Source organism: Miniopterus natalensis, chromosome 14 (assembly GCF_054644295.1).
Source record: "Miniopterus natalensis isolate mMinNat1 chromosome 14, mMinNat1.hap1, whole genome shotgun sequence".
Taxonomy (NCBI): domain Eukaryota; kingdom Metazoa; phylum Chordata; class Mammalia; order Chiroptera; family Miniopteridae; genus Miniopterus; species Miniopterus natalensis.
Window position 1 is genome coordinate 8,742,248 of NC_142094.1, and position 25,611 is coordinate 8,767,858.

The 25,611-nt window shown below is 52.8% G+C and overlaps 1 protein-coding gene and 1 pseudogene across 1 annotated transcript in view; both read right to left on the reverse strand.

Moving 5' to 3' along the window:
• Nucleotides 1-25,611, reverse strand: part of ARHGAP22 (Rho GTPase activating protein 22) — a 120,038-nt gene that overhangs the window by 67,907 nt on the left and 26,520 nt on the right. The window contains exon 2 of the mRNA XM_016200857.2: nucleotides 24,780-24,867. Coding sequence (XP_016056343.2) covers nucleotides 24,780-24,867 — 88 coding nt within the window. The remainder of the gene's footprint in view (nucleotides 1-24,779; nucleotides 24,868-25,611) is intronic.
• Nucleotides 10,712-10,811, reverse strand: LOC148091492 (U6 spliceosomal RNA; annotated as a pseudogene).

The window sequence follows — 25,611 nt, forward strand, 5'->3', positions numbered from 1 at the left end:
CCCCACCCCATCTTGGGGAAAACGAAAACCCACTGTGGGCAAGGGGGAAGCAGTGGCAAGGCCAGGCCAGAGGCAGGGGCTGCCTGAGGCATGGAGCAGAAGAGTTAAATGGGCTGTGGGGGGGAAGGGAGGAGAGCATTCATGACTTGGAGCCGCGAGGAGGTTTTCCCAGGAGCTAAATCTTATTCAGAGGAGAGGTTGACAACAGCTGGGCAGATTTCTGCCTCCCTTTCCTTTAATTCTCCAGAAAGACCAGGACGAGGCTTCTTTGGGGAGAGAGGAGGGTTGTCCCCCACTGGATCGGAAAAGAGAGATGTCTTCACTTCATGACATGGAGGCGTGGGCGGGGGTTACAAAGAGGGAGTAACTGAGAGAAAACAGAGAGACCTGACTTCTGGTCGCTGCCAAGTCGTTTTAAACTGTTTTAGCACCAGGCCAGATGACTTAGTCACAGCGGGCTTAATGAGGCCCCAAGAATTCCAAGCTAGAGTTTGCATTCAGGGAGAGCATGTGCGGGGAGCAAGCCCTGGTGATCGTCCAACGGCCAAGTCCTGCATTTGGAAAGGGAGATTTAAAAGAAAACATCACAGCAGCCACTGTGGGCTGTTGTTTATCTTCCTGAAAGGAAGTAGCAAAGCGGGATCATTCCAGATGAGCCTGTTATAGAGGGTCAGCGCCTTCACTCCACTGTTCAAATATATTTTGGGATATGCAGCTTTTCAAAGCAGCTTTAAATATCAACTCCCAGGGCAGTTTAGGAGTCAGAAAGCAAGGCAAGAGCTTCTATTAGCATTGCTTTGTGTCTCAGTTTAATTCCTGGAGGCACATTGTCTTTTCATAGTTTCTAGTTGTGTGTCTATTCCTCACAGGGAAGGAAGATAACATTCACTATATGCTTCCCACTGCTGTTTATCTCAGTTCACCACAGGACAGCCCCATGAGGCAGACAAAGACACATGCCCAAGAAAGGGAGGTGAAGAAACTTGCCCAAGACGAATGAGGTGATAAGTGGCAGAACCAAGATGGATGGTGGATGGATTAATGGTGGATGGATAAATGGATGGATGGATGGATGGATGGATGGTGGATGGAGGGTGGATGGATGGATGGATGGATGGATGGATGGATGGATAGATGGATGAATGGTGGCTGGATGGCTGAATGGTGGATGGATGGATGGTGGATGGATGGATGGATGGATAAATGAGTGGATGGATGAATGGTGGCTGGATGGTGGCTGGATGGCTAGATGGTGGCTGGATGAATGAATGGATGGTGGATGGATGAATGGATGGAGGGTGGATGAATGGATGGAGGGTGGATGGTGGATGGATGGATGGATGGATGCATGGATGGATGGATGGGTGGATGGTTAGGCATAGTCATGGGCTGCAGTTGGAAAAGCACCTACTGAGCATGGAATTTGCCTAAAAAGTCAAACTTCCTGAACATAGGTCTGCTGCCTGAATTGATCATGACCCCAAACCACTTTAAATTGAGCCAAAATGTCAGGATCAGTCAGTGCTGCAAGGCTCTAGCTGAGCTCAAGCCACCCAGCTGTGGAAGAGTGACCAGGGAGGTGGGGCCTCTGAGCCATCTTCCCGAGCTGGAAGGCTGACACCCTCCAGGCCACAGGGAAGCAGAGCCAGGCCAGGGGGTGGGTACCCCGTGAGCAGAATGGGCTCCAGGAGGAGGGCTGAACGCCAGCTTTGGAGGACAAAGGCTGTGTGGGGCAGGGGCTGCCCCAGCCACCCAGAGCTCCACCTCCTCTGCTTTATCCCATTTCCCTGGGAGACCCCTAGTTTGGCAGTGAGGCTATGGTGTGGTTTCTAGGGAGGCCAGTGCTGCTGCTGGGATCCCCACTCTTCCAGATACGTCCTAGGCCATTTAGGGATCTGCTTAGGAGGCTCAAGACCTGGCCTTGACACCCCTCTGCAGGAGTCTGGTCGCTCCTCCTCACACATGCCTCAGGTACCCTCATGGCATCATCTCAAGGTGTGAGCTCAGCCCCAGGAAGCTCAGGGGAAGGGCAGAAATGGGGACATGGCATCTTAGTTTCAGGTATAGCTTTGGAGGATATGATGATCATTCATTCATTTATTCATCCATGTACCACACAATGACTGAGCTCAACTGAACATCCGAGAAAGCCCAGGGCCTGCACTCTGGGGAGGCCTGGAGGGCACCCTGAGAGCTCTGGGGACAGTGACCCAGTGACAGAGGAGAGGTCTCTGAGGTGAGAGTTGAGATGGAGATGTGTGAGTCCAGCACCTCGGAGGATGGTGTAGGAATGGCCCTCCAATGGGCAGGATTATGTTTAGGAGCTTGGTTTGGGGTAGGGCAAGGCACAGGGCATTTAAGGTAGGGGACATGATGCTGCCTGTGACTGACTTGTCAGCCTGGCACCAGACTGAAGCGGGGACCAGAAGGGGGCTACCAGGAGCTGGGAGAAAGCTACGAAATGAAAGGCATAAGCCAGAGAGATCAGAGGAGATGGAGACCAGGCGGAGCTGTGTGGCCTCCAGCAACCCACACTTCCCACACTGTCTCCTTGAGTCTGGGCTGCCCTGTGACTGGCTTTAACCAACAGAAGGTGAAAGAAGTGATGTTGGCCAGTCTGGGCCATGTCCTAAGAAGGCTTGGCAGCCTCTGCTGCTGTCTTTCAAGGAAAGCCATTGCCTGTGAGCAGTGGAACCATTCTGAGTGTTGAAAGGCACGTGGAGAACGGAGGGCCAGGCTGCTTCTTCCAGTCATGTGGCTGAGGCCACCCTGGAGGGGATTCTCCAGCTGATACATGTGGAGCAGAGCCCTCCTGTCCCTGCTGAGCCCCACCCATGGCAGAACAGTGAGCAAATAAAACGTTTCAATCTCGAAGCTTTGGGGAGGTTCGTTAGGCAGAAACACAGCTGAAATGCAGCGATACGTACACTAATCGCTGGCAATGCCGGCCCTGATGGCCATCCAGGCTAAGAGCTGGGCATCCCACAACAGTTGAGAGCAATCCTATGATTCGGTGTCATTATTACTTCCACTTTATAGAGGAGGACAGTGAGGCACAGAGAGGTGCAGTAATTTGCACAAGGTAACAGCTGAACTCAGAGTGGAACCAGCCCATCTTGCTTCAGAGCTGTGCTCTTAATGGTGGATATTTTGGAGGCAAAAGGGACAGTGCTTGGTGATGTATTCAGTGCCCCACAGGTCTAAGGCAGGTCTGCAGGTGAGATTTGTGGTAAAAAGACAACCCCCGTGGTGTGCTAGATGGTGTCTGGCAGGAGGGCCCTGTGAGGCTTGTTGCTCTGTTAGCTTTTCAGACTAACGTCTGCTTCCTGTTGGCCCTGCACCTGGTAGAGGGAGCTTCTTGCAGATGGGGGTGATAAAGGAAGTCTGCAGACCCCTCACTGCGAGCCTACCTAATGCGGGCACTAGCGCCTCACAGGCATTCTCTCATTCGATGTTTGCAGCAGCCCTGTGGCAGTGATGTCACCATGCCCAGTTTGTAGCTGAGAGTGTGGATACCCACCAAGGCTATGTGAGCCCTCAAGTCACACAGCTGGGAGGTAAAGAGCCTGTACTTGAATCTGGGCAGTCCGACCCACCACAGGTCACTTTCCTAATGACCTGCCTCCTGCCTCCTGCCTCCTGCCTCCTGCCTCCTGCCTCCTGCCTCCTGGAACTGAGGGTCTCCACTTGGGCCTGCCTCCCCCTCCTTCATCCACTCCTCTCATCATGGTTCTGATCTGTGTTAGGAGTTTGACCAAAATCCCATGTGTGCACACCATGTGCACAGCACCACAGACACACAGACATTCTGGAAGAAGGAGACTGCATTTTAATACAACCTCTTCATTTTTCATGGGAAATCTGGGGTCCAGAGGGGCTAGGTCCAGGGGCTTGACGTCCCACTGGCAGGTATTTCTTGGAGGGCCTGCCGTGTGTCAGGCACTGAAAGGTGAGTTAGTGACAAGTTGGGACTACATCCAGCCAACTTCAGTTTTCACTCTGAAACAAATAGACCTACAGAAATGATAACCGAAAAGAGGCCTCTCAACCATCTCTCAAAATGTTGCATGCACTTTTACCACATTAAAAGCCACTGATTTCTGGTTAATTAGCACCCTTCCCCCCATATTATCCCTCATCAACAGCATTGTAGTTGTTACTCACTTTATACACTCAGTTTGATTTTTTTTTAAAGAAGTATGTGACACTGGAGAAGGCAGAGTCTGAAATAAGCCCATACTACTTGTGTTGGAAAAGTCTATGAATCCCATAAGGACTTTTTCCTTTCTCTTAATGAGACTTAAGTCTCATTTCCCCTTTTCCATTGGTTACCAGGACGCTCAAGGCAAATTTAAAGTTTGACTCTGGCAAGTGTAAAGGTCTTAAAGCAGGCCTTCATATTTGTGCCTTGCTTCCTGATTTTGCTTTTCTACTTTTATTTGCATTGTCTCAGGTCCTTAATTTTTAAATTACTATTGTGTTATTTCATTCTAAATGTTCTCATTCGAAGCCATTTCAAATACTTTGTGGAGTAATATAGAAGTATAAGTAAGTAAGTGAATGTAATACATTCTATTTTAAATCAGGAGCTGGTAAACTTTTTCTGAGGGGCAGATAGTAAACATAGTTAAGCTTTGTGTGTCATACAGTCAGCTATCCTACTCGGTCCCTGTACTATGAAATCAGCCTTAGACAGTACAAAAATCAGTGGGTCTGGCTGTATTTCAATAAAACTTTATTTACCAAAGAAGACAGCCTGATTTGGCCTGTGGACTTTATGTGGTTTGCAGTTCTCTGTTTTAGGAGAATTGTAGAGCATTTGGAAGTACTTGGCTTAGAAAAAAAATGAATTTCCGTCTCTAAGATGCCTGCTTTCCACTTCTGGGTGGTAGACTGGGAAAAGCAGCTGTGGAGAGGGGACAGCCCCGGACAGTGTAGGCTCTGAGTCTTCCAGCGGGAACCCATTCTCCCCACCTTTGCCATGTTCACTCCTCAGGGAGGGGGCACTCTGGGCAGTGCCCTAGAGGTGCACGGCCAGCTGGGTTCCCCAGCTCAGGCCCGCGGGCCTCTGGCTGCTGTGGACGTTATTCATGGAAGGAATGTGTCTGCAGCTCCAAATTCCCACAGAGAAAGACAAGGGGAATCCTTGCGGAGAAATTCCTAGGCCACATTTTTCTTGCTGTTCATGTGGCCTGAAGCCATTGAACTTGGCCAGACTGCCCAGAGAGGGATTTTAGAAAGCCCATTGTCCTCTCCCAAAGTCTCCCCCTCCCCCGGCCCCCACCTGCTCTTTCTGCCTGCCTTTCTTTCCTCCCTCACCCCCAGGAGACCTGCAGCCTGGGAAAGAGCAGGAGGCCACAGTCATGGCCCTGAGGACTTTTGCTCCCTGCCCAGCAGGGACTGGGGCGGCTGCAGCAGCAGCTCCTGGAGGGTGGTGGGCTCTTCCCAGTGGCTATGGTGGTATCAGGCCTTTCCATGCACCACAGGGGCAGGAGGCACTCTCAGCTGCTTGACCAAGCAGGAGACTTGTTCCAGTAATAAGGGTAACACATATTAAGCACCTACTGTGTGCCAAGCACCATTCTGAGCTTTTTACATGTATTAACTCATTAATCCCCACAAGAGCCCTATTGCAGTCCCTGACTAGGAAAGGGAGGCACAGAGCTGCTAAGTGACTTACCTGGGCCCCACAACTAGGAAGTGAAAGATGCGGGATTTGAACTTAGGTGTCCGCTGCAGCGATTCTTACTGTCACTATCGGTATGTGTGATTCCCACAGCTCAGCAGTCCACTCACAGATATTGCCCTAATGGCATGTCTCAGCTGCTACAGCAAGAATTCAGTGGGCAAAGTGTTTGCATAGATAGGACCTGAACAGCTGTGAAGGCTCCCAGCATCCCAACATGCCACAGCAGATAAGGCCCACCTGGCGTCTGGTCCACTTGGCTGGGGACTCAGCACTGTGAACTGGGGGTTAACCAGTCCTTGCTGTTGTCACCATTGTTGTCATAGTTGCTGACAGTACAACCGGCCTCAGTAACTCAGTGAGTCTTTGAGTGTTCGCAGTGTGCCAGCCCCCAGGTTTGGTGATTTACATACACGCACTTACATATATTGTATGTCACAGATAAGGAAGCAGGCACATTAATCAGGTAATTAGTGCTCTCTGCTGTCACAAACTGCAAAAGCTCAGGGGCGTAACTCTATAAAGAGTCTTTCCAGCTCAGGTCACCGTCTCATGTAGGTCAGCCTCAAGAGGAGGAGGGAGAGACTGTGCTCCACAAGGTCACTCAAGGACTCAGGCTCCTCCTGGGACCTCAGTGCCTTCCTCTGAATCCTCTCCATCTGCTCTGTCAGGTGGGGAGGTTTAGGGGCAGTGATGGGGCCTACATCAGCTCTCCCGCCCACATTTGACTGTCCACAGTTCAGTTCCACGACCCGTCTTACTGTGGGGAGGCTAGGAAATGGAGTCTCTATGGCCACAGGAAAAGGAACCGGGCTTGGCTGCCACCCCGGGGCTCAGAGGGATGAGCTTCTGTGAGGGGCAGCGGGCCATTTGATGCCCAAGCTGTGTTTTGCCACCACACTGCCTTGATCGAAACCAGCACCAAGCTGTCTGAATGGAATTCCAGTCCCCACCATCTTGAAGGATCCCTGTCCTTCAGTGGGGCAATGATGGGCTGGTTCCTGCAGCGCCGTGAGGATAAACTGGGACACTAAGAAAAGCTAGAAAGAGCTGGACAGGTAGTGAGTTCCCAACAGCCTTCCCTTTCTCTCTGGAGCTGTGGCAGGGGTGCTGGAGGTGGAGGGTGGGCCTGGAAGAATTCCAGCTCGAGGAGAGAGGTGCCACAGCAAGACAGGCAGGCCCAGAGCACGCATGCTTGCTGCTGCCACCTGGTGTGGAAGGAGAAATCGCAGGACGATCCGGATTCCCACCCTGGTTCTCGTGGGCAAGTGCCTGGGCCACTTCTCTCCCATCCTAATGCCCAGCAGCCTGCTGAACAGAAGCTGGCCTTGGCCATGACGAAAGCGCAGGTGCTGGGGTGGGTGCAGCCCTGCTCCCCCAGGCTTTGCTGGGGAAGCGGCCGCTCTGCCGGGCCCTCTGCCCAGGCCGCAGCATTCCTGTCCGGAGGGCACCCTGCCACATCGGCAGGGCCTGGGGTGTGACTGGATTCCCTTACCCAGGTTTTCCCACAGGGTGCTGGCTGCCCCTGATGGTGGGCACGGGGCTAGCCCCTCCCAAGCTAGCCTTGGTATGATGAGGAGATCACAGATCTGTGGGAATGGACAGCTGGGTACCGTGGAAATATCCCCATGGGAAAGGACAGGGCCACCAAGTCTCTCCAAGACACAGCACCTCCAGCGCATGACTTCCTGCTTGGGGAGAGGGTCCATGAGCTCCTTGCGCCCACTTAGTGAGATCACACACACACAGACACACAATCTGTAGGGGTGAGCTGGCTTTGGTTGGCCTGGTCAGGCCCCGTTCTTGTGTCTGATCACTCCCAAGGACCACTTTTCCTCACCCCCTTGGTTTCTCAGTACCAGGTGGGGCTCAGTAACCCCCACGGCCTCCACTTCTGCTTCACTCAGCACCCTTCCTGCTGCCACCCAACATATATCTTAACACCAAATTCCAAGATGTAGTTTTCACACTATGGACTCCAACCCATTAGGGGTCATGAAATCAACTCAGTGGGTCTTGACCAGTGTTTTTAAAAATGAGATAGAATCACAGACTAAAAAATGCCAGTGGAAGCCTCATGCAGGAAGAGTAGTATTTCACAAAACCCTTGCTTAGGATGTGCCTGGGTCCTGGGATGTGATGTGATGTTTATCTCTTGTTAAAAAAGTGTGAGAACACTGTGTTGGTGTGTCCATCTCATATCTTCCAGAAAACTTGGGCTCCTTGTGAAAATCATTCCAATGTCACCTCCTTCCCCAATTCTCCTGACAAGTCCCCAGCCTCTGCAAGGCAATGAACGGAGCCACTTCTGCCCAAGCCACTCAGATATATAAAATAGAACCCCACCAACAGTCACAAAAGGTCCTCTTGCACACAGACCCTAGGCCAACAGCCGCTTACTCATCTGGCATTTGCATATCCAAGGGGGCTACTAAGTGACCTTCACATAACAAAGGCTAGCTCTTGCAATTAAAAAAGAAAAAAGAAAGGAAAGGAGCCTGGCTCTGCACATTCCTTCAGAGCGGGCCCTCTCAGGGCGGGGCTGGGCTGACCGCGTTTCCACGCGCCTGGCGTGGGGCGGCTCCCCCTTCCCTCTGCAGCGTCCTTCCTTCAGTAGTTATTTGTGGAGCCCCACTCGGCGCCAGACCGGGTAAACCGCAGACAGGACCCCCTGCCCGACACCCCTCTCAGCCCAGCCCGGCCGTGATGAGGGATGCTGACTGGCCCCACCTCCCTCTCCAGACCTCCCCCTCCCAGAAGAAGGTGCGGCCCCTGCGGGTGTGTCCCGGCCTGGCCCACCTGCTCCAGTGCTGCCCCAAGTCCGGCAGGAAAGGAGGGGCTCTCCAGGAAGTTGGTGTTCTCCAAGTCTCCTACCCTGTACTGAGCACCTGTTATATCCCCACATCTCTGCCAAGGCCCATCAAGGCCATCACTGCCACCATCCAATGAGGCTCAGGAAGATGAGGTGACTTCCCAAAGCCTCATGCACAGCCAGGAGTAGGCCAGTTCCTCCCTGCGGACGCCTGCAGCTCTGGTCTCCCCACCCGACCACAGGCAGCACCTGGAAGTCACCAGGCTGTGCCATGCCAGGGCCAAGGGAGTGATGTGACACAGCAGGAGTGGCATGCTGCCCTGCCCACATGTGGGGGGGGCAGAGAAGGGGTGCAGAAAGATGGGGGCCCCACCAGGGGAGGAGGGGAGGAAGATGAGCCAGGTTGTCTGGGTTTCAGCCCCCAAGAGTGTGGGTTGGATTCCCAAGGTCAGGAAGGTGGTACCCTGCTCTGGAGGGTGGGGGCCCGCTTCCCAGGTGCGTGTACTCCCTAGGCTGCCAAACCGAATTGCCACACACTGGGTGGCTTGAAACAGCAGAAGTTTGTTCCCTCAGAGTTCTGGAGGCAAGAAGTTGGAAACCAAGGTGTTGGCAGGGCCATGCTCCCTCTGAAGGTTCTATCTAGGGCAGGATCTGCTCCAGGTCCCCCATGGCCGGTGTTGCAGAAAATCCCGGGGAAAACCCTGGCATTCTTTTGCTTGGAGCAACATCACTCCATTCCTTGTCCCCACCTTCACATGGTCTCTCCTGTGTGTCCAAATTTCCCTCTTCTTATAATGACACCAGCCATTGAATGTAGGGCCCGCCCTACTCCAGTATGACTTCATCTTAACGAACGGCATAGGCAGAGACCTTATTTCCAAATAGGGTCACATTCTAATGTTCCAGTGGGCATCCATCGCGGGGAACATTATTCAGCACAGTCTAATGACCTCCCTCCTTCCCGCCATTGCCTTCTCAGCTGCATCCTCCCACTCAAGTCAGTGGGAGCATCAGGGTGAACTGCACACTGAGCCCAGGGGTGTCGCTGACCCGCCGGAGAACTTCCACAGCCGGGGCACGCTACTAATTAAACTCCAGTTTTCAACATTCTGCCTTCCTAAATAGTGTGCTTGATTTATTTATTTATTTGTTTGTTTATTTATTTATTTATAAAGAATAGTTTTATTGATTTTTGGAGAGAGAGTAAGGGGGAGAGAGAGGGAGAGAGAGAAGCGTTGATACGAGAGAGAGACTTGGATCGGCTGCCTCCTGTATCCCCCTACGGGGATCGAACCCACAACCTGGGCATGTGCCCTGAATGAGAATGGAACTGGCAACCTCTGGTGCCCAGGACGACCTCAACCAACTGAGCCACACCAGCAGGGCAGAATAATGTGCTTTTAAAAATGCTGACTTACAGGTGTTTTGGCGCTGTGCTTTTTAAAACGCGAACTATTTACAGTTGGGGTGCACTGCAGCAGGAGCGTGGATCGCTTGCTTAAAACGTAGTTTTCTGTTCCTCAGCCCACAGGGGAGAGCCCAGGGGCCTCTATCGCAACATGAACCCTTTTCTGGTTCAAAGGCCTTTCAAACCAGCGAATTCAAAGACGGCCACCAGGAAATGTTCCAGGTGACCAATCGGGACATCCACCTGCCTAGAGAAGATGGAGACGAATGGAAAGCTCTTTCTCTCAAATAAACCTAGAGCTCATGATCAGCTGAAAGACGTAGTAACCCCTCCCCCAGAAGAGGTAGTTCCTGCCAACACCAAAAACAGGAGGAAAGGAAAAACCTTTAAAGTACCGAGTAAGAAATGGCACTATTTGCAGATGAACTCAAAGGATAATATTTGGAGTTAGCTTGAAATTCAGCTGAGAACAATCTTCTCACCAGTGTAGAGTAAAATATTTCATAGTATCTAGAAAAAATGAGCACAAAAATAGGCTCATTCAAAATGAGCCTTGCTCAGGATTAAAAAGTAACATCAAATACTATTTCATTTCAAGTGTTCATTATTATTAAGACTTTATTTTATAAGGTTTGGCTTGTTATTTTAAACAACATTTTATTAATATCACCTTCTAGTAATTCTATTAGAAAGGTAATTTAAAATTTTTATAGTGAAATAGTCACGATTTTGCTATTGGGTGCCCCAGGCTGTGCTTCGGCTCATTGCTGCTTCTGAGCCAACAAAGGGCTTGAGGACACGTCCCACAAACAGGACGCTGCACGAACTTGTGTGCTGTCCTTGCTCGGGGCCATGCTCATCTTCCCTGTATCATCCTGATTTTAGTACATGTGCTGCCGAAACACAGAAAGGTAATATTTTTAATGTTTATATTTCATAGGTGTATGTTTTCACTTAATGCTTTTAATTGTATACATTTTTATTTTAAATGTATAAAATATTTAGCTTCACTGAATTAAAAAAATTTTTTTACATACCTTTTTAAGGAAAATATTGATAATATTGATATTTTAAAAATTTAGGGAATCACTACCTGCATTCCTATGTGTCACTTTGGTGTGGCAACTGCAATGACTAATGTCCTACTAATTACTACTGCTAACCATGTGCCAAGCACGGTGCTTACTGCTCTGCACTGAGCTGCTCAGACTGAGGCCATTTTACAGGTGAAGAGCCTGAAGGTGAAGGGCTTTTGTGACTTGCTCAGGACCCCAGACCCAGGAATAGGCTGAGCTAGAACTGAATCTCAGACAGTATGGCTGAACACCTCACCCTTAACCACAGCCCCACAGGGCAAGTAACTGGGACATGACAGGGTTCAGCCAATACACAATAACTATCATTTTCTAGCCATCTTTGATCTTGAGAATTTTATTATCTACAATATTAGGGCTCACAGACTCAAACCTTTATAGAGGGATCAGGTGAGTAAGATACACTGAGAAAGAGAGTTGGGGTGGAGTGGGACAATAGGGAGAGGTGGGGATTATGGCCAAATGGAGAACAAACTCTGTCTAAAAGGGGCAGCTGCTATTGAGCTCCTGCTCAGTGTTTATATGGAGAAAGCAGAACCAAATTTAACCTGTAGAAACTTCTGTTTTCTGTGGGGCAAATTCTTTGCTTTAAAAAAATATTTCAGGAGCCAAACAAAATGTCTTGTGGGCCAGAATCAGCCCTGGTTAGCAGCTCAGTTTGCAGCCTGAGAACTAGGCTGTTTCTGATTATTACTTGCCTCTCTTGCCCATCACTTTGAGCTTTTGAATTATTGCTACTTAATTGGTTTAATTTATCAAGCACTTTTGAGAGCCAAGAGCCAGGCTCTGAGTGCAAAGTGCAATCCTTCCCTTCAGGAGCTCCTAGTCCAGGGGCAGGTAGTACTAATGTTTCGTTCGAGAGCAGTGCTTCTCACATTTGACTATGCACACAAATCACCCAGGAAGTACTGGTGTAACAGATTCTGTTGCAGTAATTCCAGGAAAGGCCTTCGAGTCTGTATCTCTAACAAGCCCCCAGGTGATGCTGATGCAGCTGGTCCGTGGACCACACTTTGAGTAGGAAGAATGGCCTGTGGCTAAGAAAGTTCTTAAGCTGCAGGCTCATGGTCGGAGGAGACTCTCTACCTGAGCTTGGCTTCCCAGGGGTGGTCTGGGTCGTCCAACCCCCCCCACCCCCCAATCCCCTGACACATTCCCCACCACATCCTAATTTATCTGAAGAATTAGTCAAGCTGAGATCACTCTTAAAGAATTTTACCGACGCCTTTGTTCTGAGCAGGCACTGAGCCTGCTCCCCCGGCACGTCGCCCCTCTCCTGTCTGGAGCAGCATCTCTGTCGGAGGCATCTCTGTCTTCTACCTTCCCCGTCTCAGAGCCGTGTGCCCAGCACCCACCAGGGCTCCTGTCGGCAGCCTAGAAGTGAGACCCTGGGTGAATGCTGGACTCCACCTCGTACTAGTCGTGTGACTTTGGACAAGTTACCCTTCTATGCCTCGGTTTCCCCATCAGTGAAACGGGTGTAGTGTCTACTCATTAGGGTGTCAGGAAGATTGAGCCAATACATTGTAGGGTCTTTCCCACCTTCCCCTGTTTCGGGGCACTCAGTGGCTCCCCACAGCCTATGGCTGTCCAAATGCCTGAGCCTGATGCACAAGGTCCTTTGCGATCTGACCCTGGCCAATCCTCCACTGAATCCAGCCACACTCCCCTTCCACCAGCACTGCACACACAGCACCCCACGAATGGCTCAGAGTTCGCCGAGCCGCTCGAGCCCAGGATATGTGCACAGCTGGGTGTGTCTCTGTCCATGCTCCTCGGCCAGGCACCGAGCCCTGGGCTGAAGTTCTAGGCATAAGCCAGACATGGACTCTGCTCTCGAGGGAAACATACTGCCCCCCAAAGAAAAGAAAGTAAAAAACCAAGAGGCGTTTCTCAATAGCGTGTGAAAGGCGTGGACAAAGAAGCAAGTGCGAGTCTGAATGAGAAGCCCTGAGGTGGGAGAAGTGGTGACCTGGCTGGGACAAGGGTGACAGCAGCAAGCCTGGGTCTGGATCCATGCACCTGCCCCAGTGCAGGGCAGGACACCCCCTGGAGCCCCCGGGCCATGGAGGTGGCCGTCATTGTGCAGATCATTGGGCTGTGGGGTCAGGAAGTCAGGCGGAGTGTCACACCTGCCAAGGTAAGGCTGAGCCAGAGCACTGGGGAAGGACCATGATGCTCAGGAAGCCAGGCTGGCCCAGGTGGGCACACCTGGTGGGCCACTAAAAGCCCTTTTGACGGGCTTCACTCAGTGTTATCACCTCAGGAACCTGGCCTGGATCTGCAAGGATGTGGAGCAGGCCTGGCCTGCTGGGTGACAGTCCCTCTGCCTCAGTGGATTAGCACGTGGGACAAGTGGAGGAAGACTCTGGGCAAGCAGTCTCGGCAGCACATGCAGATGTTTCTGTCAACAGGCCCCAGGGAGAAGACAGAGGCAGGAGTGGCTTCAGGCCCAGGGCCTGGTGCTGGACGGACAGGAAGGACACCACTGGGGCGTGATGTGTCGGGCATGCTTAGGCCTTGGGGAAGCCACATCCCTTTTCTGAGTGCCACGTTCATAAATGGAGTAAGGACACTGATCAGATGTGCACTGAATTCACTTATGACTTGAGCCTCTGAGGGCTAGTGAATTTGCAGGGAGAGATCAACAGGGTGTTAGAGGGCTGCATTCACAGGGTTGAACCTAGGATGAGACAGAGTGTCATCTGGGTTTATACCCAGAAGCCCACAGTCAGGGCCTGCGACCAGGACAGGCACGTAGGGCCCCCACTCAGAAGAGCCCTGTGATAGGAATTTAATGTGCTGTCTTGAAATTCTTACTAGTTTTGGCTTTAAATTTGTGTTTTGGATGTGGAGTTTCATGAGCCAGTAGAGCATGGGGCTGGGAACCGCAGCTCTCCCATGGTCCTGCCTTCTGCAGCACCAGCCTCTAGGAATTTCTGGCTTCTTGCCTCTTGGTGTACTGGGGCCACTAGCCCCCTCCCCATCGCGGCCCAGGGACTGCTGCCATCTACTTCCTTGCACCTGGTGGAGGCCTGGGCACAAGCATGGGGAGGGCCAGGGTTGAAAGCACGCACTTGTCAGAGTCTTGGTGTGGTGCATGGTGACCTATGCCCATTCAATTCTAGCCCCTTTGAAGCCACAGGTACACGAGCAACAGGTGGGGACGAGGGCCTCTCCCCACCAATAACAGATTCACCTTTTAGCTCTGCCTCTCACCAATTTCAAGAACTTGGACCAATTTACTTAAATTCTGAGTCTCATTTTTATCATCACATAATAGAAATAAAACTACCTACAAAAGTACTCATGCGGCAGGCCGCCCGTGACCACCAGGTGAACTAAGGTGTGTGGAAATTCAGGGAACACAGTGCGGGCAACAGGCTGTGGAAGTGGAGATGCCTGGCTTGACTTCTTTTTTTATGTTTTATTTTTTTAGAGAGAGGAAGGAGGGGAGAGGAGAGAGAGAAACATTGATATGAGAAACATTAATTGGTTGACTCTCACATGTGCCCCAACTGGGGCTCAAACTTGCAACCTAGGTATATGCCCTTGATAGTGTTATAATTTAACCTGTTTATTAAATAAGTGGAGAGGAGCAAAGGGAAGGCCCCACGTGGCCCACAGCCATGTGGACCCGACACAATGGACTAATGGACTGCAACTAACTTAATGCTAAACTGGAACCAGCTGCAACATGGAATGGAAACTTTGGACACCAGCTTTGCTTCTAGCTCTACTGAATGAATCCCCGGCTCTGCCTCTTCCAGGACTGGATTAAGGGAAATGGGACTTTGGAAACCCAAGGATGAAATTCCACGCAAATAAAGCTCCTACATCTCATCCTCTCATGGGGGCCCCTGGAAATGCTTATTCCAGCAACTCTCCAAGAACCCCACTCCCACTAGCAACAAAGACCATCCAGGCATTTCTCCAATAACACCGTGAGCGGGGATCGAACCCACAACCTTTTGGTGTACGGGCTGACATTCCATCTAACAGCCACCTGGCCGGGACCGGGCTCGACGTCTTCACCCTGGATGGGGCATGGCATCTGGTGGCCGGCAGGAGGGAGAGCTGGCATCTAGCAGGTGTGTGTGGCAACCCTGGGTTCTTGTGAGGGTTTCCTCTCATCCCATGAGTATCCCTGTGCCCAAGGGAATGCACCACTTAAATAGCCCCGAGCCTGCACGCGTGTGGGGGCGCCTGCTCCTGCCTCGGGGCGCTTCACATCCACTCGCGCGGCCATCCAGCCCCTCGATGTCCTCTGTCCTCCGGAGCAGCGGCTGGGCTGCAGGGTAGTGCAGTGGCCTCCAGCTCCTCAGTAGGCTGGGGACAGCCCCGCTCCCGCGGGTTCCTGCCAGCACAGGGCCGGGATCGACCCTGCCGGGGCTGTCACCTTCTTCGCTGCAGATTCTTGCCTGTGTGCACACGGCCCCTGGGCTCCTGGCTGCTGAATGCTCCCCACCGCGCCAGGGCCAGCTGCAGAGTTCCCGGAGCCCAGTGCAGAGTGAAAATGCAGGGCTCTCCTCGGAACGCAAGAACAAGGTGCCATTGAGGGTACTGAACAGGTTTTTCCTTTCTTCACTGAGCTGTATTTCGACCTGTCAAAGTTTGGTTCCTGGAGCAGCATCACATAAGCCTATTACGAATGGAGATTCTCGGGCTCCCCCCGCCCCCCAAGGAATCAGAAACTCTGGGGATGCTTCCCTGCCGAGTCTGGGCTTTAAAAAGCCTTCCAGGCATTTCCCATACAAGGAAAGTTTGAGAACAATGCTGTAGAGCTAAAATTCCTTTTTTTGAAAAGCAACAGTACCAAAGAAATTTGAAATCTTACTTAAATCTTGCTTGAGTATAGCAGATAAAAAAAGAGGAGGGAGGGAGGGAGGGAGAGAGAGAGAGAGAGAAAGAAAAGAAAGAGAAAGAAAGAAAGAAAAGAAAGAAAGAAAGAAAGAGAAAAGAAAGAGAGAAAGAGAAAGGGAGGGAGGGAGGGAGGGAGGGAGGGAGGGAGGGAGGGAGGAAGGAAGGAAGGAAGGAAGGAAGGAAGGAAGGAAGGAAGGAAGGAAGGAAGGAAGGAAGGAAGGAAGGAAGGAAGGAAGGGAAAGAAAAGAAAGAAAGAAGCAGTGAGTGGGAAGGAAGTGTTCCCTGAACTTCCACACACCTTAGTTCACCTGATGGTCATGGCCGGCCTGCCGCATGAGTACTTTTGTAGGTAGTTTTATTTCTATTATGTGATGATAAAAATGAGACTCAGAATTTAAGTTAATTGGTCCAAGTTCTTGAAATTGGTGAGAGGCAGAGCTAAAAGGTGAATCTGTTATTGGTGGGGAGAGGCCCTCGTCCCCACCTGTTGCTCGTGGGAGGGGTCTTCTTGTGATATCCAGAGAAAAAGAATTTTCTGAGGGTGAGTGACTTTATTTGAGTGGAATCAAATCTCTGAGTTTCCAAAGTCGCATTTCCCTCAGTCCTGCCAAGTAAGAAGTGTAGCTGTGGCTTCAGTGGGGTAGAATCAGAGCCAGTTTCCCGTTTCTGCTCCCTGTCGGGACAGTCCAGTCCAACATCGGGCTGGCTTAGCTTGTGTTCCCAGCTGCAGTCCATTAGTTCATTGCATGTGGGGTCCATAGGGCCACATGGCCATGGAGGAAACACGGGCAAATGCAAGGAACCAGGGGCAAAAACAAAGGAACCAGAGAGCCAAGAATAAGCCAACAGCCACAAGAAAGCAAAATCCTTTGTTTGGGGGATTATGTATCCCCAAACTTTCACAAGCTTGTAGTGGCTCTGCCCACTCTGGCCAATGATCTCTGTTCCCAGGTTTGACTGACAGGCATTTTCCCTGTATCACACCAACTTTACTGAGTGTGCATCTGCCCCGTTTGTTGGACCTCTCCCCCCTGTGATCTGCAGGGAAGGGGCTGGTGGTTCCCTGGGGAGTGTGAAATTGCAGCTTCCTGATGAAGCTGCCCAGATGATACACCTATGTCTGTCTTCACCCTGTGCTCCCTTCCTATTATTAATAACTAATTACAACGCTATCAAATCTAGGTGTCTTTCTGACTCCAAAGGGTAGGCTTTCCCCATGTGTTCTCCATCTCTCCCTCCCTCCCTTTCATTTTAAAGGTACTTGTGGAGCATGGGTTCTGTCAGGCAGCACACTGCCAGGCTGTGCCATGCAGCTCCACCAGGCAGATGCCTCCTGAGCACTTGAAATGGGGCTGGTGCGACTGAGCATCGGAATTGTCCATTTCATCCCAGCTGTGGCCTGCGTTCGACTTCTACAAAACAGATCTGCTCTAAACATGACTCTGCCCAAGGAATGAACTGCGCTCTCCTCTTTAAGGGCATCTATTCCAGGGACACCAGGGGGAATTTCTCATACTGGGGCCTGTGTTTAGTTGACAAAAGTGAGGTTAAGACAGGCGGCCCAGGGGCAAAGCAGGGAAATACAAAAACCACTCTCATATTTGCTGACTCTCCCACCCTCGGGGGTGGGGAGCTCCTGTGTGCTCATCTAATTTCACTTCCCGTCATTACCCACCGACTGCGCTCTGCAGGCAAACTCAGCAGGGCCGCGCCAGGTCAGGCTGATACGAGGGCTGACTGGTACCAGGTGCCGAGATCGGCTGAGATCGGCATCCCGCTCAGGAGGCGGCTGATGCCATGAGCGATGCTCTGTGGGTGTCAGGAGCACTGAGCAGTCTGCCTCTGCAGAGTAATCTGTGTGCTGGCCCTGGTTCAAGGTCAGGCCTCAGGCAGAGCAGTTCCCCGCTCTGCTCTAAGCTGTGGGCCAGATACGGGCAGCCAGCTGCAAGCCCAATGCCCAGGAGTGGCTTCAGAGACCCAGTGCAGCCATAAGAAACTGGGTGACAACTTGGAGGTCACCAGGGCGAATCCTCTTATCTCCCTGATGGGGAAACTGAGACTCAGAAAAGGGAGGAAATCTGATTTGGTTCCCCCAGGCAGTTAGGGGCTGAGTCAGGCCTGGAACGCCCTTAACAGGCCCCAGAGGCAGAGGGGCTGTGCCCATCAGGGCTGCCTTGCTCGAGAACGCTGCGCCTGAGCTCGAAACTGCTGAGAGGATCAGCCTCAGCTGAGTGGCCAGGCTCCCGAGTCGCATCATCCCGGGGACCCTGCGAGCACTGCTCAGGGCCTCCTACCCTGTTCCTCTCATGGCAGAGAAGTCTCCTCTCTGGACAGTCACTGGGGCGAGGGTGGGGACACAGCTGAGACAGTGGCAGAGCTGAGCAACACCTGCCCCATCCTTGCAATCCCCACCACTGCCCCAGGCTCTTTCTAAGGTATGGTTTTGGTTTTAACCATCCCTCCTGCTAGCCAAAGGTTTTCAACAGCTAAAGTCCAGGCCTCTTCATCCAGCATCCAGGCCCTGCGTGATCTGACCCCTGCCAACCTCCCCACCTCGGGCCTCTGCTTCCGAGTCTCCTCCACCATGCTTCTCGGGGCTCTGCCCTTGTGAGCTGTGTCCCCTCTTCTGGACCATCCTGGGAATGTCCCCTCCTGCTTGCCCATCTGGATAATTTTTACTTTCCTGTCAAGGCTTAATGAAACCTTCCCTAACCACCCAGGCTAGCCCTGCTCTTCCAGGCTCTCGCCCTAGGGACACCCCTGTGTGAGCACTTAATCACACAGTGCTGGGATTGTTTACTTACAGGTAGGAGCTAAGCAGTAACTGATTATTCAGCATAATGACAGACTGCAGAGAGCCGGGTACAAGAACATGAGCCAGGCACTGGACCTCGCTGTGTCCTCACCACACCCAGGCACTCGGTTCTACCTTAGCCCCAGTTTACAAATGAAAAAACCGGCACAGAAGGGCCAATGACCTGTCCTGGGTGGCAGGGCCGAGCTACTGCCGGGTTCCCCTGACTCTGACAGAAAACAGATGAAACAGGAAGCCTGTGCCCGGGCTCGCTCTTTCTCCCAGGAGCCTTCCCATCTGCACACAGACCCGATCCTGCCCGGGGAGCACCCCATCCCTGCTCCCTTGGGTACAATTGTCCTGCCTCCCTGATTTCCCTGGGGTGCCCCTGCTCACTTTGCTATACCTCAGCCCCCAACTCCCCCAAGACCTCAACGCCATCTTCACCCGGCCTGCTGTGGGCAGGGTGCCCACCGGGTGTTGGGGAGTGGGTGGGAGGGAGCAGCCCTGAGCTGGGTGGGAGAGCAGGGGTCTCAGAGCTGGGCGGCTTCCACTAGAGCTTCTAGCACTTTTTCTTGAGAAATATGGTGTGTGGGCTCACGCGGACGTATTCTGTGATGGGAACTGGGCCCAGACTTCCGAGAAGCTCAGGAAGACAGTGGTCCCCTGCTCTTCTCCTCCTGAGGTTTGGAGTGGCCTCTCATGGCTCTCTTGGGGCTGGGAGCCTACCAGCTGGGCTCCTTGCGCTCCCTGGAGGAAATGCCCAGAAAGGTGCCCAGCTGGGCCTGCGGTGGCGCTGTGGGAAGGCCAGCAGGGGACACGCGGCCTGGCAGGAACAGGAGCACAGGCTGTGTCTGGTGCAGTGCACAGTGATGGAGACTCCACCTGCCATCTCCCGTCCCTTCCCGAAGGCGCCCCAGTACCTCTGGGGCTTCCTTGCTTCCTGGCAGATGCCTCGGCAGGAGGATCTGTCCAGCCGCTGGAGTGAACAGTCCTTTCCTCACCACCCAGTGTTGCCAGGGGTGAGCATGTGGCCTGAACATGGCCATGGAGACTTTGGACCCTGAGAGAGTGACACCAGGACTGAGGAGTAAGTGGGACTCAACCTTGTCGCCCGGAGCACCCGCCGCTCTCCATTCCTGGCCCAGGCCCCGGGCAGCCCTGCGGCCTGCCCTTCCACTCAGCGCTCCAGCTTCCCGTGGTTCCTCGTGGCCACGACCTCCGGTCAGTTTCCCCTCACCTGCGCTAGCCAGAGGGGCTTCTGCCGCCTGAAAGACATGCCCCCCAATGAAGGAGATGGGATAGTCCAGTTGCTACTTGCCAGAAAGACCTGGGGCTCTGCCTGGATCCTTGCAGTGTAGCAACCTGCTTCCCTTTTGTGGCCCTGGGCTGACGCTGGAAGAGGGATATTAGTAACGAGCTGCTCTGCTTTATTGATCACCTGCTTTTCCCAGCAGACACGAGCATCCCATGGGTTTAGCGGCTCTTTGTCCAGAGTGCCAGAGCGGGTCTCTTCGCTCCTGGCCAGACCCTGTGGATTTAGAGGGAGGCCTGAGCTGGGCCTGTGGCCAGATGCCAGCACTGCCAAGAAGTGAATGTCTGGAAGGCCAAGGGGATCAAGTCTGCAAGGAAAAGACAACTTTCAAAGGGCTGGGAGTGGGCAGTGTTTGCCAGGTAAAACTCTGCCCACCAATTACAATGCGTGTGTTGATTTTTTTTCCCACACCACCAAGCAATTCTCAGACACCAGCTGGGCATCCTACGATTTAACTCACTTCTATCTACATGAACAGTGATGTTCAACCATTTTTATTGCACGGTACATAAACTAATTACTAAAATGCTGCACACCAAAAATATATATTTTTTGCTGATCTAACAAAAAAAATAGGTATAATTTTGATTAATCTGTGACAGGCAGTTAGACAGACATGAGCAGAGCAAGGACAATGGGCCAGGTACAGAAGGTCATCAGGGTGGAAAGTCCCAGGTGCCTGGACAGTTGTAGGGTGGGACTTCGCTCCCAGGGTGGCCTTTCCTTCCCTAGCATATCCCTGGTCCTGTGGTTTGGACTCCTGACCTTTTCTCCCTAGAGATAACATCTAGGCCTCAGTTGTTTTTCCAGATCCAGGCCCAGAAGAGCAGCAAAACCAGCCACTGACTTCAGGACCAGCTGCATTGAATGATGCCCCGCCCTGGTGCCGACCAAGCAACCAGTGGAGACCACAACCCTGAAAGGACACACCTGGAAAGCTGCTGAATATTATAATAAGGCCTTTCCGTGGGACCGCCCCTAAGATCAAACTGTTAGTGCTCTCCTTCCTGGGCGTGTCTGTCCCCCTCTCCCCCCCTCGCACGTTACCATTAGCTTCCTTAGTCCCAAGCTCCAGAGGCCCTTTCCATAACCTCTATAACTTGTTCCCTAAGCCCATTTCTTCTAGGAATTACTTCTTCCACCTCTGTGATTAATGAAATAAATGTTTCCTTATAATTCGGGTCTTGGCTCTGAATTCTTTCCTAGCCAGAGCCCAGTTCCGAGGTTGCTGAACCCAGGTTTGGTCTGACCCCATGGGCCTAACACCTGGTGACGCTCCCACCATCAACAACACATTCACACTAAGATGGCTATTGTGTTGGCTGTTTTCATTTTTTTAAATCTGATAATCTAAGGGAAAAGGTCAGTGCCCCTGACTAAATAGTCCGGTATTGCATGTTTTAAACATTCTTGCGGCTCACTGGTTGAAAATCGCTGTATACGAAGAAAGGGTCAGATTCTGCAGGCTAAGGGTTCAGTCCTAGAAGACTGCCCACCCCCCATGCCAATCGCAAGTCCAGGTTGTCACCTGTGCTTCTGACCAGCTTGCTGTTGACTGAAACTTCCAAGGATCCCCTCCTTATGTTTGATTAACTTCTAAAGGGGCTCACAGAACTCAGAGAAATATTTTACCTTCTAGATCATCAGTTTATTATACAAGGATATAACTCAGGAACAGCCAGATGGAAGAAATGGGTAGGGCAAGGTATGTGGGAAGGGTCACAAAACTACCGCCTCTCCGAGCTTGGTCCTCTCCACACATCTCCAGGTGTTTACCAACCCAGGAGCTCTGCACACGCTGTCCTGGGCTTTCATGGAGGCTTTGTTAGATAGGCAAGATCCATTAAATGACTGGCAATTGGCGACTGATTCAACCTCCACCCCCTCTCCCCTCCCCCGAGGTCCAGCGTGGCACAGAAAGTTCGAACCCTCTACTCACAAGGTTGGCTCCTCTGGCAGCCAGCCCCTTCCTTAGGTGCATTCCAAAAGTCACCTCATTAACATGACACAGGACGCCTTTACCACTCTCCTCAGGTAGGAAATGCTGAGGGATTTAGGAGCTCGGAGTCAGGAACTAGGACAAACATCAAGTACTTATTTCTTCTTGTAAATCACAACATCACAGCAGGCAACTGACTGCTCGGGCGGGAGGAGACCCAGGTGGGCAGGTGGCTCGGGTCGTGAATCCCGGCTGCTTCCTGGGGCTGGTCCTGGCCTGACCCAGAACCAGCCTCCAAGCGCAGGTGGAGGGTGGGGTTCTGCGGCTAGAGCTGGTTTGAGCTGCAACTCCCAGACCAGAGGCTTGGCCTGGCTGAAACGGTGGGGGGGCAGGAGGCACTCCTGGCCTGGCGTGGAACTGGCAGGAATCTCCACTAGATGGCACTCACGATTTAACTTTTCCTCATATTTTTAATTCTATGTTGATGAAAAATTGTGTTTTTATATTGTTGAAGAGCACAAATAGAACTCTGACTTACAACCCACGCAGGTGATTTATGCATCATCACACTTGGGTTTCGGTCCCATTTTCGAGTTATCAAGTCCTCCCCCCTCTGGATATCGGGTGTGGCAAACACGCGTCCCCACCCGACCTTCCCCAGCTGGAAGGATGAGTCCAGTGGGGATGACTGCGTCCTTCTGCCCTAGTGCTCCCCAAAGGCTGACTGAACCCCTTACTGCCCACACCCGGCTGCTTTCCCCGGGCAGTCCCCCAGCTGCTGCGCCTCCCCAGCCCCACAGCCCAAGGCCTTCAGGCCTGTGCCGAGGGCAAGAGGGGGAGATGGAGTCCTGAGACTGCAAGAACTCGGTGCTTAGACGACTGCTGTGCTTGACGGGAAGGGGCGCAGGGAGCTTCCATCCCACAGCTGCGTCCCTGGACCCCGGGCGCAGGCGGATGAGGCACTAACGCCTGCGCCAGCTGCCTGAGTTGGAGGGCAGCTTATGCGTGCGGCGTGGAAGTCAGGCTACACGCCTGGGTACAAGCCCTGGACCTCCTACTGCTCTGGCTGTGTGTCCCCGGGCAAGTCTCCTGTCCTTTCTAACCTCCAGTGCCCTTTTTAGTAAAATACGCATATTAGACGGGTGTTTTGAGCACTGTGGGAGGCAAAATAAAGGCCCCACAGAGAGGTCCGCGTCCTAATTCCTGGAACCTGTGAATGTTACCACATGTGGCAAGTGGGTCCTCGTCGTCGCCGGGTCAGGAAATCCTTGTAAGTAGCTCTGACCCAGACAGAGAGTGCAGGGCGGTGATTTTACCTGTCTGGTCCTGGGGCACAGCTCAGCGCCTTTCTGAAGTCCAGGCAGCGGTGCTGACCGCCACTTTCCTCCCCCAGGCTCAGGGCCCGCCCCAGCCCTTCCTCCCGGCGCCCAGCTCCCCGCCCCTAGTGGCAGGGCCCTGCCTACCCACCGCCCTCCTTCATTTCTTCTTTCTTCTCTGCAGAGGCCTTCACTTCAGCTCTGCAGTCAGCCAAGCCTGTCTCCCCTCCCCACCCTGGGATGGCTCTGTTGCCACCTCCGCTGGTACTTGCAGTAGATGAAATGCCCAAGTGGGACACGCCTAAATGAGACCATGCTGCCCGAACCCCCTGCCCCTCAGCCTCAGCTGGTGCCCCTGGGGCTCCTAGGATGGACAGAGCAAGGTGAGCGATGTCTGCCCAGGCTCGCGCTCCCTCGGGCTCCCAGCGGGCAGCCTGCTGCTGGCTAGACTGAGCCTGGGGTGATCCACGCCTCTTTGGTCACCTTGTCAGAGTGGCTGGGTGCCCGCGCTGCTCTGAAACTGTAAACACGCTGTCTCGCAGGCCCAGGGAGGCCCTGGCACAGTCAGCTCCCAGCCACTGCTTCCCAGAGGAACGGCTCACATCGAGGCACACTGCTGGCACTCCAGACCTCCGGGCACACTGTTCCTATCCCTGTGGGTGGCCTCCTCAAGCACCCGCAGCTCTCCCCGAAGGCCTCTGTCTGTGGGGAGCTTGGCACAGGTGCAGGGGAGGCCAGACATGTGGGCATCAGCCCCTAGGAAGCAGCTCTCAGTTAATGGCTGGGGTATGCCCCTGGCTTACTCATGCGGTCGGCGAGCCCCCTCTGAGGCCTGCTCCCCACCATCTCCACAAGTCCCCACGGGAACTGAGTCCCAGTGCCCAGCAGTAGCCAGCTCGCAGCACACCTCGATGACTCTCCTCCCTTCCTGCCCCTTCTCCATGCTTTTTGGGCGGTGCCTCCAAATAAACTGCTCAGATACGGCTCAGGCTCTGCCTCCCAGGTGGGGAAGTGGGGGGAAGGGGCGTCAGGCTGACATGGCACAACCCGACTGCACCATGGCCCTCTGTGAGCAGACCAGCTCAGACACCTTTCCTTAGCTCAGTAACAACCACATTTCAAACAGGGACCTTCAGAAAACGGTTTTGTGACTGCCAACAGGATAGCAGTTGTCGGGTGAAATTCCTTTCTCCCTCTGGCACCGCAGCTCAGTTTGGGATTCACGGTGAAGCTTATGTAAATATTCTGAACTGGCGCCAGCGACTTGTTTGCTCTGACCCTGATTTGTGGTTTGGACCCCCACCCTAAGGTGCCCCAGTTGATTGGTTTCTTCCCTTGTGTTTACTGTGAAGTTAAAAATCCATCAAAAGCTAATTACCCACATGATTGAATTTTTTAATTTCCCCCCAAATTCGCCATGTCCCCTAGATGTGACCCAAATTTCTGAGTTGTGCTTAGAGACAGCGCTGGAGTTTCATGAAGGAGCTCTGCCCTTCCCAGGCTCAAGGTGAGGCAACACCCGCATTGGGGCCACCAGGGTGCTCAGGCCTACCTGGGCTGATCTCAAAGAGGTGCTTCCCCGCATCCTCAGGGCCAGGAAGAAGTTGGGTCACCTGCGTCCCTTGCAGAGAAATAAATCCCTAAAGTAGAGAGACAAACACAAACACAGGTGGCATGAGATGACTAGAAAAGGACTTTTGTGGTCAGGTCTCTGGGAGAGGCAGGGTGGGGCCTTGGGGTTGGAGGCCCAGTCCTCCAGCCCTGGATGGTAAGCTTGGGTGCCAGGAGGGGCGCAGGCCTCCTCTTCAGGGCGGGCCTGAGGCTCAGCTGAGGCCTTGCACGGGGCCCCGGTGGAGTGGGCGGCAGTACCATCCCAAGTGAAGGGTTCCCCGATCCATTGTCCTCTTTCTGGGGCAGAAGTTTTGAGTTGTAGAGGGTCAGGGAGAGAAAGGTTGGCACACTGGAACTGGCTTTTCCCTGAGCTGACACAGGACAAAGCAGTCAGCAGATCTGCGTAACTCCAGCCTGCCCCCTCCTGGCCAGGCGCCGTCTTTAACTGTTTAATGGAAGTCCGCGGTCACAGGAGGCACCCGGCACACATGGTGCCGCGTGCCTGGAATACCTGTGTGCGCACATTACTGGGGTCACACAGCCAGTAAGTAGCTGAGCCAGGATTTGACCCATCCCAGGTAGTTAGGCTATAGGGATGGAGTTGAAAATGGATTTCCCATGGAGAGAACCAAAAATGTGTAGTCAAAGCCACGCAGTCTGAGTTGGGCCAATCTGAGCGTGAATGAAAGGGAGAAAGGCCTCACCAGAGATGGGTCAGTCACTAACACGGAGAAGGGGGCACACGAGGCCGACTCCACTCTCTAGTCCTGACA